General features: G+C 40.5%; 1 protein-coding gene across 2 annotated transcripts in view; it reads right to left on the reverse strand.

Annotated features, from left to right (window-relative positions):
- Positions 1-15659, reverse strand: part of SYNE1 (spectrin repeat containing nuclear envelope protein 1) — a 467802-nt gene that overhangs the window by 153615 nt on the left and 298528 nt on the right. For both annotated transcript variants that reach the window (XM_053590506.1, XM_053590504.1), the window contains 4 exons: positions 11094-11288; positions 9932-10072; positions 5071-5238; positions 4693-4854 (listed from right to left, as the gene is read on the reverse strand). In XM_053590506.1, the coding sequence (XP_053446481.1) occupies positions 4693-4854; positions 5071-5238; positions 9932-10072; positions 11094-11288 (666 nt within the window). The remainder of the gene's footprint in view (positions 1-4692; positions 4855-5070; positions 5239-9931; positions 10073-11093; positions 11289-15659) is intronic.

Raw genomic sequence — 15659 nt, forward strand, 5'->3', positions numbered from 1 at the left:
CTTCTTGCTTGTAGAATAAAATCCAAACTTCTTACCGTGCCTGGTAGTCTGGCCCTGCTATCTCTTGGACCACCCCACATTCCTGCCTTCCTCAGTGCCTCGAGGACCCCCAGCTCTTCCTGGCCGCAAGGCCTTTGCACACGTTATTCCCTCAAGCTAGAACCCCAGAGAATTTGAGAAACATTATTTAAACCCTCGCCTTTTTGGTTGTTGTTATAACTTCGCACTTAGATCTACGATCCACCCAAATTTAATTTTTGTGTCCAGTGTAGACAGGGGTGAAAATTATTTTCTTTTTTTCACCTGTTGTTTTCCAAATTAATTTTTGCCATAAGCTGGGTATTTGCTCCTGGCCTCAAATTCTGTTCCATTAACCTACCCATTTAGCAAATATTATACAATCTCAATTATTATAGCTTTGTAAATCTGTGCAAATACCATGCAATCTTTATTATTACAGCTCTATAAGTCTCACTATCTGGTAGGGTTTAAGTCCTTCAACCTTATTTATATTTTTCAAGGTTGTCTTGGCTATTTTTGGCTTTTTGCATTTTACAGTATTTATTTTTGACATGTTTGCAATATGTCAGTATTAGCTTGTCCACCTCCACCAAATTTCTTAATGTGGTTACATTGAATTCACAGACTGATACTGTTTACCATAAATTCAAGGTATTTTTTTGTCTGGTAAATTGTTTTCTAGTATTTTATAATCACTCTTTGGGACCTGATTGGTAGAGGCTCCTCCGTGATTAGACTGGTCTCGTTATGTCTTTCACACTGATCCTTCTGCACAAGCAGGAAGAGCCTCCTCATGATTGCACAACATATTCATTCTCAGTCTTTCCTCTGTGCCTTTCCACACACACTTACACTTATATTGACTCTTACCAACGCCTGTCGTCATTCCAGACTTTCAAACTCTGTGTCTCCCCAAAGTCCTGGCTAGATCTCACTTAACCTACTTCCCACTGCAATCAATGTATTGGTAATTTACACTGCACTACCTCATTTAATCTCAGAGGGTTTATCCAATTAGGTGTATACTGAAGTTACCAGCTTCCAATTCAAACCCGCAATGTTCTAAAATAGTTCTCTGGATATACTATAGTAAGTTATCAAAAAATTAGGAGCTCTAAAACTGTTAGCTTAAATCCTGTTAGAGTCAGGCCTCTTTATTGACACTTGAGTTTACTCTTTTATCTGTGAGGATACAGCTCTTTTCACATTCTATTTGAGTTGGTATAGATATTGGAAGGTAAAAACAAAATAACCTCAGAGCTCTGCCTATAATCTATCACTAAGCTTAGTGCGGCAACACAGGTCCCCAAAGCATTAGCTGCCCATCATAAAGAAGGTCCTGATTACAGCAGCTTAAATCTCAGAACAACAGTCTTAAGTCAGCTTATGAACTGCATTAAAGTCTTAAAATTAAATCTATTATGCAAGTTAGAGAGGATGACAGCAAAGGCACAGCACGCCACCCAAAGTTAGCAGTTTAGACAATGTTTAGAGGAAAAATGTAGGAATTATGTCAGCTCTTTAAAGAAGTAATACTTCCAGAAAGTGCTGGGAAAGAAATAACAAAGTATTTCTATTAATTTTTAGGAAATACAAAAAGCATACTAGATTTTTCTCACTCCTATTCAGTTGAAATTTAAAAATAGTAATTCTACAGCAGTGCTTAAGATTTTCAGAGTACCATTCCAGAGGCTAAGAACAAATTTAGATACTGTGATACCATTAGCTTTTTATGTGGGCAGCTCTGTTCCAGAATTTGTGGAACTTAGGCACAGACAGTAAATGTTAGCTTCAGATGGAAAATGTTAGATTTGTGATGATATGCAAAATTATACAGACTTACACATTATTTATTTATGTTTTCTCTCTCTCCCAACAGAACATTAATATAACTGTTAAGTCCCAAAGACTGGTATTCATCACTGAAATAGTTATATCTCCTCACGGCTATGATAGCTAACATGACCACCCCAACTTACAAAGGGATGAAAAGTCATGAGGTTGGCCTTAATTGTAAGAAAATTACAGATTTACTTCTAATTCCTAATTCTCAGAATTGATGTGCAGTTTGGGTTTTCTCAATTAAGTCTGAAGACCCATCAAAATGTATAAAATTTCAGTGAATTGCTTACATTAAATACTTAGATTAGAATAATTATGATTAGTCTTAGAATTCTGTGCTTGGAATTCTTGTACCTTAAAACATTTTTTTTCCAATTTTTATGTTTCCTGCATTACTATCACTTTTTACTGATGCTTAATAAAAGACTTGTAATAACTAAAAAAAAAAAAAAAAAAAGTCCTTTGAACAAAACAATAATTTTGTTCCGTTCAGTTTATTTGCATTTCATACTAATGGCCAAGAGGGAGGGTGTGGTGTTGATTGGGAAAAACTTCTGTTTTCAATTAGGAATTCTGGCCCATCAGGGCAGGCCACCAGGATCCTGTTTTCAGGCATTTCCTGAATCCTGCAGGAGGCAGTGAAGGGTCTTTGGGGACTGTGTTGAGTCACCTGTGCCATAAGACTGAAGGGCTTTGAACAGACGTGGAGATGTGGAGATGACGTGAAACTAGAGAAGGAAACATTAAAACCTTTTCCTGGAACGTTGGCTCCTGGTAATCTGAGCGAGTGAGCCTCACATTCACTCTCATCCACCCTGTGAATAATCTGTGCTTTAATCATTCAAACACTTTTGAATGATTAAAGAACATGGCCTTGCACAGGACAGCCCATCAAAGGTGGCCTGAGGAGCGTGGAATCGAATTGAAGAAAGCTCTCAGGCCTTCTTGGCACAGTGAAGCAAAGGCACAGGGAAGAAGGGCGGACAGACCTACAGGACTGAGGAAGAGCAAAGAGCCCGGGAAGCATGCCGGGCGACAGCGACGGCCCTTCAGAGAAGGGCGAGGCTGCTGGCATCCGAAAACTGCGGCATCAGTTAAAAAGGACAGTGGGACCCTGAAGTCCCTCTAGAAAGAGAGGTTGGAGGTCTGGTAAGGAAATGGGGGGAACGCAGAGGGAAACAGCATTGTAAGAAACTGTCCTCAATAAGGTCATGGGGTGGGGAGGAAAAGCAGAGAGAGGGACGGGGGAGAGGGGTGGGGCCTTGGTGTGTGCCACACCTTCTGGAGGCGAGACATGATTGCAAGAGGGACTTTACCTAACAAATGCAATCAGTGTAACCTGGCTTATTATATCCTCAATGAATCCCCAACAATACAAAAAAAAAAAAAGAAACTGTCCTCAAGAAGGCCTTGTTCTAAGCAAACAAGGGTTAATTTTAATATCATATTTTTACAGCATTGTCTCCAAACATGGCTGAGGAAGGGTGACTCTGGGATAACACAAAGACCTATAAGGTCACCTCAATAAGCCTAAATGTGGGCGCCGAGCACTTGAATCTCCCTCTGGAAGTTACAAAAGTGTCAAAACCCTGAAATACTATTTCTCAATATGCTGCCTCTAGATGAAATGTTCTCACTTTTGTGTTACACTGAAAGGTCCACACACACATACACACAAATAATGCAATTTTATCTGACACTACATTTGAATAAGCAACTTATTCCAGGTTTGCCTGCTCTCCAAACTAGAAAGATATAAAGAAACGATTCTTACAGCTGATAGAGTACCCTGTCCATGACAAACACACTTATCACACCAGGCTTTAACAGCTTGTAGTTAACATCTAAAGATGTCCTTCCTTCCCCTCACCTTTTGTAGGGTTGTCATAAGCTCCTGGATTCTGGTTGGGAATGGGTAGCACTTCCTTATATCATGGTGAATGAATGAATATCTGGGAGAATGTATGCCTCAATATCTTTAGTCCCCAGTTATAATATATAAATACGATTGTGCATTAAGAGAACACCTCCTAAGGCAGCTAAAGCATTACACATATTTTAATATATGAATATTTCTTAGCACACATTTTACGATGATAATTTTTAACAATCTTTCCGAATTAATTTAGTCTAATCATCATTGTTTCTCAGGTAAAGCTGAAGTTTTGCCTAGTTCATATAGCTTTTGTTTGTTTGTTTGTTTTTGTGGTTTTTGGCTAGGGCTGGGTTTGAACCCACCACCTCCAGTATATGGGGTGGGCGCCCTACTCCTCTGAGCCACAGGCACCGCCCTAGTTTATATAACTTTTAAATAAATGATTCAAGTCAAGGACAATCGCAAAATAACTTGGAACACATCATCCCTCAACTGTTTTTTGCCCCTTAAAGTCTGAGATGTCTTCTCTGAAGCAGGAAGGTGCTGGGCACACACTGTCTATGTTCCTTAAAACAACAATACTCAGAGAAGGCAGATTTGGGGTGCATTTTAGCCTTACAACAACGGCTCACAACAAAATCAAAAGGATCTTCAAACTGTAAGGAAACATGTTTCGTGTAATAAAAGTAAAAATGCTACCTCAATGCTTGTAGCTTTCTTCAATTAGATTCAAAGTCTAAATTTCTTTCTTTCTTTTTCTTTTTCTTACATCCCTCCCCAAAGTGCTGGTAGAAACAACCACCATTAGGAATTTTGTTTACTCTGTAAGAACTGATAAATTAAAAAATAAAAAAAGTCAACCTGTTGTCCCAAACACACACCTGACAGGCAGAGCAGTCCCACAAGTGCACCTGTAGATTCATGCAGGAAACCGAAATCGTGGCTACATTTACCTGATGTTCAGCCATCTGGCTTTCTGGACTCTTGTCGGGCTCAGGACTCTCGCTGAGTTTCAGCTCTACGGCCTCCATCTTTGTGGAGATGGACTGCAGTGAGTCCTGGTACCTCTGCTGGCGTTCCAAAGCTTCATAGAGCGTGCGTTGCTTCTCACTGATCTAAACAAGAAAAAGAGATATTACCAAACGCTTCCCAGCCAGCCCCTTATCTTCCAGATTACAACATTTCTTTCCTCACTGCTTTATCTCTGTGGCCCCAACAGAGGGCATTCAACGGCTCTGGATGTGTAAACTCTACGCCTGTCTTTCATAAGACAATCACTAAGGTAATTGGTGTCTGGTGGGCTTAACCAAGTCTACATTTTGAAGACTTACCACATTCTTTAAGGTTTCCCACGAACGCTGCAAATCACCCAGTTTAGCAGTAGCAGATGGCTCCAGTCCTGGCTCATAGAACTCCTGGGATGTCGATCTGCTGGGGGAAATCCTTGCAGCATCCGTCTGCAACTTCTCAGCCGACAAGGCTTGGTAATATGCAATGTCCTGTGAGTGCAGAGTTGTATGTGAAGGAGGACAGAGTCTGGATTAATATGCTCTGAGGGCTATTTGTCACGTGGAAGAAAGACTTTCAGAGTTTGCACCTTTGCTGAGCACCACAAACTGATAAGGTTAGCAAATTCTTATGACAAGAAGAATTTAAAGATCATATCAAAGCACATTATAATTGCTTCAGAATTTTGGTTTATATATGTATGTATACTCTATCAATATTTCAGATGTCAAAACTCAAATGTGGCAAAAAGGGAATACAAAGGATTTAAGTGGTACACATATATTTAAAGACTAGCAGGAAAAAGAAAATCTCAATGATTTAGTTCTTAAAATGTTGCTGAAGGTATTGATTCATGTTTTAAATAATTTTTTAAAAGTACTTGATTTAAATAAAATTAAATCTATAAGTAATTTTTCACATATAACAAGATCTTCCCTATTTATAACTTCCTTATTTATAGAAATTAATTTAAATATTTTAATATTAAATAGAAGAAAATTCTATGAGGAAGTTAGAACTACTCTTAGAAACAAATAATCAAGAAGTTTCTATTTTGGTTCAAGTTCTCATTACAGCCACAAATTCCTGACTCAAAGGTTGCAGACAGGCAGAGTAAAGTCGTTTCTGATGTTCACGTATATGGTTTGGCTTACACAGTATTTAAATTGTTTAAAATCTCTCTCTAACAATATAGAGAGATTTCATAAAAATCCAGATTCATGGCTTCTCTTGTAAACCTTCTTGTATGTAACCTTGGGTCCCATGTCCTTATGGAGATAAAAATCCAGATTCATGGCTTCTCTTGTAAACCTTTTTGAACATAACATTGGGTCACATGTCCTTATGGAGATAGTAACTCTAACAGAGAATCCATGGCCTCATTTATGTGGAGCAATGCTGGCCAGGTCCCTGTAGTCCCTCCTGGGCCTGTTTTTCTTGTTCATATCACCAAGGTTGACCAAGAACTAAAGTGCACAACTTCTGTACCTAACACCTTCCTGGTTTTGACTTTGCCCACTTCCCTTCCCCTGTCTGCATTGGTTCAGAAAGATCTGCTCTAAAAACATAGCTCTGTACATGGCCATGAGTTCAATTCCTCTATGGTTAACTATTAGCTTTTGAAGAAGTTCAAATCCTTTTGTGTGGCATTCAAGGTTTCTTCCAATGTGGTTCCTCATCCCTCTGAGTCGCAGCTCTGCCCTTTCTCCACCTCCAAACCCATGTTTTTCCAATGACACGGAAAGGATTTCCAGTTGCCTTGATGGGCCACCTTTCTTCCTGTGTCCACAGCCTTCCCCATGGGCTTGGTTGGGCCTGAAACACTTCCTCTGACCCCACCCTGGGCACTGAAGCTGCCTAACTTGCTCTCCTCCCTCCAAGAGAGAGGGGGTCATCTCTGGCCCTTGCGGGAAGCCAGCCTAGGTCAGCTGCTCCGCCCCTCCTCGTCCTTCTGGGAGCTGGTGCTGCCCTCTGCCTGCCTTCCCACCTCTGTCCTCTCTGGTAATCATTTGCCTGTCCTCACCCACAGGGAGAGCTCCCTGAGGACTGCCAGGGACACTTCTTTTACTCTTTCATCCCGAGCAGGTTGTGGAGTGTTGGGAAATAACAGGCAGGCTTATATGTTCATAACAAATCATGCATGTACAAGCACTTTGTAAACTCTGCTATTTTATACGCATGGGGAGTAATACTACTACTTTCCACAAGGAAAAGCAAAAAATAAGAGTGTAAACATGTTAAATTAAATACACTATTATAAATAAAAAGGTCTCCAGAAGAGCTAGAACAAATTTGTTACAAAAATTCTTTTTTTCTGTCTGTGTGTCTGTGCCCGGCTCAGGTCTACCCACAGGAATGACACCTCCTACTTTCTTAAAAGGTTTTGAAAACATATCACCTGTTATAGAAGAGCTATTTGGATCTATTTGAGGACAACATAAATGCAATAAAATTAATCAATCAGTGCTGTAGGTAACTAATAAATATGTCAACACTTGGTGTAGTGAGATATCACCATTAGAAATACGTCTCTTAACACTTTTGTATCTAAGAGAGTTATTACGAGAAGATTCCTAAGGAAATAAATTTCAATGACTGTAACTACTGTTTGATCAGCATTGTTCCAGTTGAAAATGTACTTTCAGGATTAGCATCACGTTTCATTTGCACCATTTTGAATTAAGTAGCATCGCTTCCCATTTACCAACAAGGGAACCAAGGGATTTCCTAGGTCCACTTAGGTCGGAGGAGAAAGAAAGAGCTGTGACCCAGGGTGAGCTTCTGATTTGTAGGCCAGTGATTTGGCCCTTGTGCTCCTTTCAAACCTAACTTCTCCAAACTCTTCCACTGGCTCTGAGTCTCAGCTTGCTTCTGAGCAGAATCAAGAATCTGTAGCAAATTCTGGGGCCTGCCTCATTTCTACTTTCAGGTATCTAAACATTACATTTTAGTTGATAGCTATTGTCAGGGGCTGAAAACACTGGCTGTGAGTGGAATCAGGTAATTACATAATGAGATCTACTTGCTGAAACAGAAATCACAAACCCTTTTGTAACAGCTGTGATTTCATAAGGCAGTTATATTTGGCTGCTCCCTGAAATGGCTGTGCCATTTCAATGGTTCTGAACTGAAAACTTGACTTCAAGGGATTCTAAATGTCCTCTGCAGTTTCAAGAGATGGTTTTGAAAAGCCAATGCATCCTTGGTCACATTGTTGTATTTTTTCAATGTGCTGTGACTTTCATTACTATCTAAGAATAACATGTGGCCGTTATGACTGGCTTGTTTGAGTGAGTCCTCAAGCTTAATACACTTCTTTTTTTTTTTCTTTTTTTTTTTTTTATTGTTGGGGATTCATTGAGGGTACAATAAGCCAGGTTACACTGATTGCAATTGTTAGGTAAAGTCCCTCTTGCAATCATGTCTTGCCCCCATAAAGAATACATTTATTTTTTAATAGCTTCCTCTGAGAAGCTGTCTAATTTAAACTAAAAAAGGCATTTCCCCTAATTCATAGCATCATATGTGTATAAATATTTTAGGTTAACAATGTTATTTAATTAATATTTTCCTGTGACTATAGGAGGGAGGAGAGATTAAAATAGCATAATCTCACTCAGTTTAAGGATTTGGTTAATGTCAAGTAATAATAAAACTGTTTGCACATTTTATCATTCTCAGGCACCCTCACCTATGCCTGGGCAATTTAACTCTCCAAGAAATAGCATGGAGAGTTCACATTTTAGAAAAGGTATATATTTTTCCCATAGTATTACTCTCAAGATCAGCAGCTATTCAATTTGAAAATTTTAAGAACCTTAAGCATATTTTATAGGATAAGTTTTTCTTTATGAAAATCTGCTGACCATAGTCTAATTTTTCTGACTCTAATAACATCTGTAACCACAAGGAAGAAACTGTCATCAAAGAATGAGTAATCTATATTTTTAAATTAGAATTCGGAGAACAGTTTCCCAAATCCTCCAGGACACCCTGAACTTCTCTTTTTTTGTTGTTGTTTTCATTGCTTCTTGTCGTTTTGTTATTATTCGTCCCAGGTCAACCTTTCCTTCTAGACTGCAAGGTCCTTGCAGGCAGGCCCACTGCTGTCTCCTTGGTTCCGTCCCCCAGTCCCCAGCACATTCATGTATTGGATAAATGGATGAGTTGATAACTTCCCTGGAGCTACACTGACTTTTACTAAGAGCATTGCATGACTGAATTGGCTGAAGGTTTTGTTACTTTTATATATTTTTTTTTCAATAAGGGGATTCTCCTTATCACAGAATTCTATTTTGAATGATTTTACTTTAAACTCAAAATGAATAACTGATTTATAATATAGCTTATAAAGCATTTGCTCTGTTTAGTGCTTCTTCCTTAATAATGTAACTCAACTTCTATGAACACTTATACAGAGTAACATAATTCAATTTTTTTATTGTTTTGACTGAAAAAAAGCTTAACTTTTTATTTATTAAAAGATTTGGGTTATTGTAAAAGCGTCTTTTTTCTTTCTAGCCAATATTTCTCTGGCTAACTTTCTGACATTTTAGTGTAATCTACACTTAACACTATGCACAGTAAAAAGGCGTTTACTAACAAAAAGATGTAATCCTGATTTCATAGAAAATAAAATTTAAGATTATTGAAAAATAAGCAAAAAACTCAAATCTACTAGTCAGCCCAGTAAATATACATTCTTTAAATTGGTTCACAAATAGTAAATTTTTTTTAAGTATGATGTAATAAATAGAAATTTCCCATCTTCAAAATCTGAGCTAGTAAATCAACACAAGGCTATGTTTAATGAACGTGAAAGTAGTCACAGAATCATGTTTTTTTTACAATGGTGAGAGAACCTCCCTTCTCTGCTAGGATGCAGAACCCTATTCTACATGACTGTTAGATGCTAAAGCCATTACGCCTTAGAACAGGGTCTTCTTGGGTTATAATTCCTTCCCATGACCCAATTTTTGCTCATCTCATTGTGAGCAGGCCGGGAGAGGAAACGATATCCTGATTCAGTGGTCTCACATGGCAATCACAGCTTGTGGTGTGTCCCTGGAACCAAATAAAATAACATCTAAGATCCTCCCCACAGCCTAATGAGAACAGAGACAGAGAATGGAGTCCTGCATCTGCCCAGAGATGGTTGCTAGAGGGATGTCAAGTGCAAGGTACCTGGTTAACAGAAGCATCTGTGTTAGCCACAGGCGAGGGAGAGCAACAGGCAGGTGGAGAAGAAATCTCACTGCTGGTTCCCTCCTCCCCAGACTCCTCAGTGACAGGTGACAGCAAAGTGTGACAGCGCCCTGCAGTCATCTACCATGTAAAACGTAGTCCAAAGGACAGGAAAATCAGTTAGCTATGTTAACAAAGGCCCTGACAGGGCACAGGTCAAAACAGACATCATTATATAACAAAGGTTAGAATTACTAGGACTCAAATTCACACGTAATTCTGGGTTAGTATTTAAAAGTGTCATCTTCAAGAGATTTCTAGAAATCATTTACAAAACAATCAGGGATGCGAGTACATAAGCCAGTTGGGAGTTTTGGTGTGGATTAAATATGTCTTTAATTTGTTTTCCTTTTTAAAAATGTATCTTTATAAAGTACTAGAAAAGTCATAAATCACACAAATAAGAAAAGGGTCTGTGAAATAACCCTCCGTCTTCGTGGGCATCTCAAGTTCCTAACACCTTGAGAGACAAACACACCCAAAGTAATATATTGCCAAAGGGGCCCAGGTATGGTTATACATTGTCAGAGGAATATAACATATGCAGGAAGAGACCCAGCACCGGAAAACATCCCAGTTACCACAATACTCAGTGCATTTGAGTTGCCAAGTGAATGGGGAAATAATGGTGCAGAATTGAAAATAATGAAGTTTATTTCAATTCAAAGCTAAACTTTGGTTTCTCTGTTTTCTTCTAACAATAGCTTTTCTTCCGAATGTCATTGAACATTTGTACAACAGAGTAGATGCACATATGTAGTTAGCTAGTTAGCTTGGGAGCCTGTACCAAGATTCTCCCATCCCTCAGAAAACTAACCCTGAAGCTCGGAGCCTCTCGGCATTATTTCTAAATTACAGACGAAGGCAGGGCGTGTTAACTCGGCAGGCTGAAGCCAATACAGTAGCTTCCCCTCCACTGTCACTGTTTACGGTGCCGAAGACTGGCTCCTGGCCCAATGTAGTCAAAGAGAGTTCAGGAAACTCTTCTTCAACTTGAATCTGCAAAATCTGAGGCTGGTCCCTGCACCCACCCCTGGGGAGGGAGCACGGAGGCCGGGCCAGCTCGGGGGTCAGGAGCAGAGCGGCCAGGACTGAGCCTTACCATGACCACAGAGGGGTGGGCCGCAGGCGCGGGCAGCAGCTCTCCGTCCAGGTCCTCGCCGGCGCCCGCCAGCCCCTCCACCTCGGTCACCGTCAGCAGCATGGTGGCGTGCCTGGCTTTCATCGTCAGCATCTTGCACTTGGAATTCAAGGCGGCGATCTGCTCCTGGTAGCCCTTGATGTTCTGAGCCAGCTCCTGAGGAAACACCCCCCCGCCTCCCGGGGTGTCAGAGCAGCATCAGAAGGAAACCGCAGCGCCGCGTTCACCTTCCTGCAGCGCCGGCCAATGAGCGCGGGGCTGGGGCAGCGGGGCCCGGGCGGAGCGGGGGGCGGGATGTGGCCGCGCGGGCGGCGCCGAGACCCGGACCCGCGCGGGAGGCCGCAGGGCCGGCGAGGCCCGCAACGGCTGCTAATCGCGACAGGTGCCCCAGGGGCCATCGGGGACACCAACAACGGCAACTGTCATGAAAAAGCGAAAGCCTCTGAAATTTACGAGATGGTTTCTGCCATGGAAATGAGGTCATGTGACGACTAAAGCCACCAGAAAGCGCAGCGCTCAGCTCCACGCGGAGCGCGCCCGACAGAGATGACGGGCATTTATTATGCACAGGGTCACACAGAAAACTGCCCGTCTGCTCCTGTTCCTGGGATGTTTTTTTTAGGTAAATTAGATATTACATAGGGAATTTTAATTTCTTAGGCGGATTATACCCCAAATAAAATTCTGTACATTCATCAGATTTTCTCTCGTGTATTCATTGCAACTGCTGCTGATGCTTCAACTAGAGCTTTGAACGTGATGTGCAGTTCAAATTTAATGCCTTTTAATTTTGTCTTTGGAAAAAATTTATTCTGAGAGATGCAGGTTTTTGAACTAAGAGATTGGAAATTTGTTCTGGACAGCACATTGGTCTTAAAAAGGTAGTTATAGATTCACTTTGGGAGTACAAGCTTCCTAAAATATTAAAGTTATAACTTTTGCTTAAATATTAAATGCAGTAAATATTAATATTGATGTTAAACTTTCTTGAATCTTTAAAAAATGAAAATACCTTCTAAAACATTAAAGTACAAAACTGTTACTATTTTTTATTCCTTTCTTTGGCCCTTGGCTGAGAAGACTTCATTTAGCGTTTGTATAGAATGCATTTTGGGACAGGCATTAAGTGCCACTGTCTTTTAAATGATTATGTGTATGTGTTTATACACATACAGTTGTCCCTTTGTATGTGACGGGGATCGGCTCCAGGACCCCCCTGGGGTACCAAAATCCAGGGATGCTTAAGTCCCTGATACAAAATGACATGTAACCTACACACACTGTCCCAAATACTTTAAATTAGTGAACTCCAAGGTCCAGACTGCAGACCAGTACCAGTCCATGGCCTGGCCTATTAGCAACCCTGCCACACAGCAGGTGAGCAAGTAAGCAAAGCTTCATGCGTCATTGTCTCCCATCACCCCCAGATGGGACCATCTAGTTGCAGGAAAAGGAGCTCAGAGCTCCCACTGATTCTGCATTATAGTGAGTTATATAATTGTATCCTTATGTATTACAATGTAATAATAATAGGAATAAAAGTTCACAATAAATGCAACGTGGTTGAATTATCCTGAAACCATTACCACCCACAACCCTGTGGAAAAAGTGTCTTCCATGGAACAGGTTCTTAGTGACAAAAAAGGTTGAGGACCTCTGCTTTAAATCATCTCTAGATTACTTATACCCAATACAAGGTAAATGCTATGTAAACAGGTGTTACAATGTATTATTAAGGAAATAATGACAAGAAAAAAACATGAACAGGTACAGATGCGATCATTCATTTTTTTCCCTGATATTTTCCACCCATGGTTAGTTGAATCCATGGATGTGAAACTCACAGATATGAAAGGCCAGCTGTATATGTGTATAAAACAAACACACTATATATGTTGTTGTTATTGTTGTTTTGTTTGTTTCTTCTCTCCCAATAAAAACTGAGTAGCGAGAAAACATTCCAGCAGAACTCAGCCAGCAGCCTGTTCCTTGACTCCCAGTATCTTAGGAATTCTTAAACCAGGGATTTAAAAAGTGGAAATTACTATTTTTTTTTGCAGTTTTTGGCCAGGGCTGGGTTTGAACCCGCCACCTCTGGCATATGGGGCTAGCACCCCACTCCATTGAACAACAGGTGCCACCTGGAAATTACTGTTTCTTTACCTCTGGGGATGCAGATACTTGGTTAAACATAAGAGGGCGCTTTAAAAAAAAAGTGATAAAATAAGTATTTACTACATCTACTCTGTGGCTAGCACATAGATACTCAAAAATGATACTTCCTATATTTAGTTATCTTGCACTTGTAGAAACTGTGGTTCCCCAATCTTTTTGGCCCCAGGCACAGGTTGCATGGAAGACAATTTTTCCATGGGTGGGGTGGCAGTGAGGGGACAGGAGGCAGCGCTCAGGGAGTGACACAGTGATGGGGAGAGGCTATATATATGTATACACATGAAGCTTCTCTCACTCAACCGTTACCCACCTTGGGTTTGGACTGGTACTGGACGTTAAGGGGGTTAAGGACGGCAGATGCGGAAGACATGTACCAGCTTACTGGACTCCTTGAACCAATCCCAAGTCACTAGGCTTTCTTACCATGGCTTGCAGAATTAGGGTAAATTTGAGGCCTCTTTGTGAAGACGGAGTTAGTCTTAGCCCTTCTACCCTTTGTAACCACATGGCTTGGTATAGCTCCCACAACAGGACCCTGCAATGGTGTGACCGTGCTGACAGCATCCCCTGTTTCCTGAGTTGGAATTCTCTACTTTATTGTGTATAAAACTCATTTGGTTTATTTGTTTAAAAATGCAGCTTTGGTCACCACATCCAAAAATTTTCATGTACTTGGTGTATGAGAATCTGCATTTCATAGTTAGCCCAGGGGACTCTAATGTATGCAACACCCTTTGAGAAAGAGTTCTCTAGAACATTCTTCTGTAAGTATAAACCTGCTTGTTTCTCATTAACTTCATGTGTTAATTATTCATCTTTGAATAATGGAGCAATGGGTTAATGTGTTACTCATCTAGAAAATACACGCGGGCACATACACACACGCATGCACACACACACACACACACACACACACACACACAAGGGCTGTCTGGAAAGTATCCAGCCACAGTTAATACTATTTTTTTGTATTATATAGCTGGATACTTTGTGAACATCCCTTGCGTTTAAATTCCTATTAGGTAATTCTGAAAATGTATATGAAGGTGGAAATTTCAGGTACAGTGGCCATTCAAAGACAAGCAGGCCTCTGTGGGCAGCCTCTTGCATTCAGGGCAGGCCAGCTGTGTCGGGTGGAGAGCAAAGAGGTGTGAGTGTTCTCTCATGATTTAAAAGTGGCAGGATAGGGCGGCGCCTGTGGCTCAGTCGGTAGGGCACCGGCCCCATATACCCAGGGTGACGGGTTTAAACCCGGCCCCGGCCAAACTGCAACCAAAAAGTAGCTGGGCGTTGTGGCGGGCGCCTGTAGTCCCAGCTACTCGGGAGGCTGAGGCAAGAGAATCGCTTGAGCCCAGGAGTTGGAGGTTGCTGTGAGCTGTGTGAGGCCACAGCACTCTACCGAGGGCCATAAAGTGAGACTCTATCTCTACAAAAAAAAAAAAAAAGTGGCAGGATAAAGTTTTTAAATTACATGCAACTTTTAAAAACTACAGAAAATAAAATGGAAATTCCTTACAAATTAACAAATTATTAGGTATTTTTATGAGCTATAGTAATCATTATAAAAGCCAGATTCCCCTTAAGATTGAAATTCAATTACATGCAGACTGAAAATACAGGAAACCCCTCCAACTTCCAAATTTTTATATTATCATCAGTCAGGCATCCTCTACCAGGCACTTTCCTTCCTGTATTTTTTTTAAACAAACAATGAACCTCACCCGAGGACTAAATTATTTTGTAAATAATATAGTTATGTATGTGGTTAGTGTATTGTGAATATCAAGAAATTAAAGAACTAATTGTATTTGAAGAAAGGGGGTGAACTTTTCCATCTTTAAAAAAGCAACACTTGAATCTGCTAAGAATCTAACTATGATATTTGTTTTAAAAAAATTGTTTGTTGGTCTGGCAAATGGAAGGGTAAACTGAATGTCTGGCCTTGACAGAGAAATAAGACACGTTACTTCCTAAAATTCATGGTGCTATAAAGCAGACCCGGAGAGAAAGAGTGTACTTGACTTCCATGGAATTGACAGATTAGGAAAGGAAACTCACTGCTAAGTGGGTTCAGCCACTGAGAGCTGTGCTCTGAGGAGCCACGTCTCCAAGCCACAAGCAGTCCTCAAGTCCTAAGGTCATAATGATACCAGAGGAACAAAGAAGGTGGCGCATTTGAAAACAGGGGAAATGCTGACAGGCCTGATCTGAAAATTAGTAATAAACAACATGGACCATCTTTTGATTTTGGTGAAAGGAACTGAAATAACTTAATATTTCAAAGAACATATTTTCTTTTGGCCATGAAATACTCCTTTGTTAAGAGGGTGATCAGTGTAGCAAAGCTTTGAG

Source organism: Nycticebus coucang, chromosome 5 (genome assembly GCF_027406575.1).
Source record: "Nycticebus coucang isolate mNycCou1 chromosome 5, mNycCou1.pri, whole genome shotgun sequence".
In the NCBI taxonomy this organism is placed as follows: Eukaryota; Metazoa; Chordata; class Mammalia; order Primates; family Lorisidae; genus Nycticebus; species Nycticebus coucang.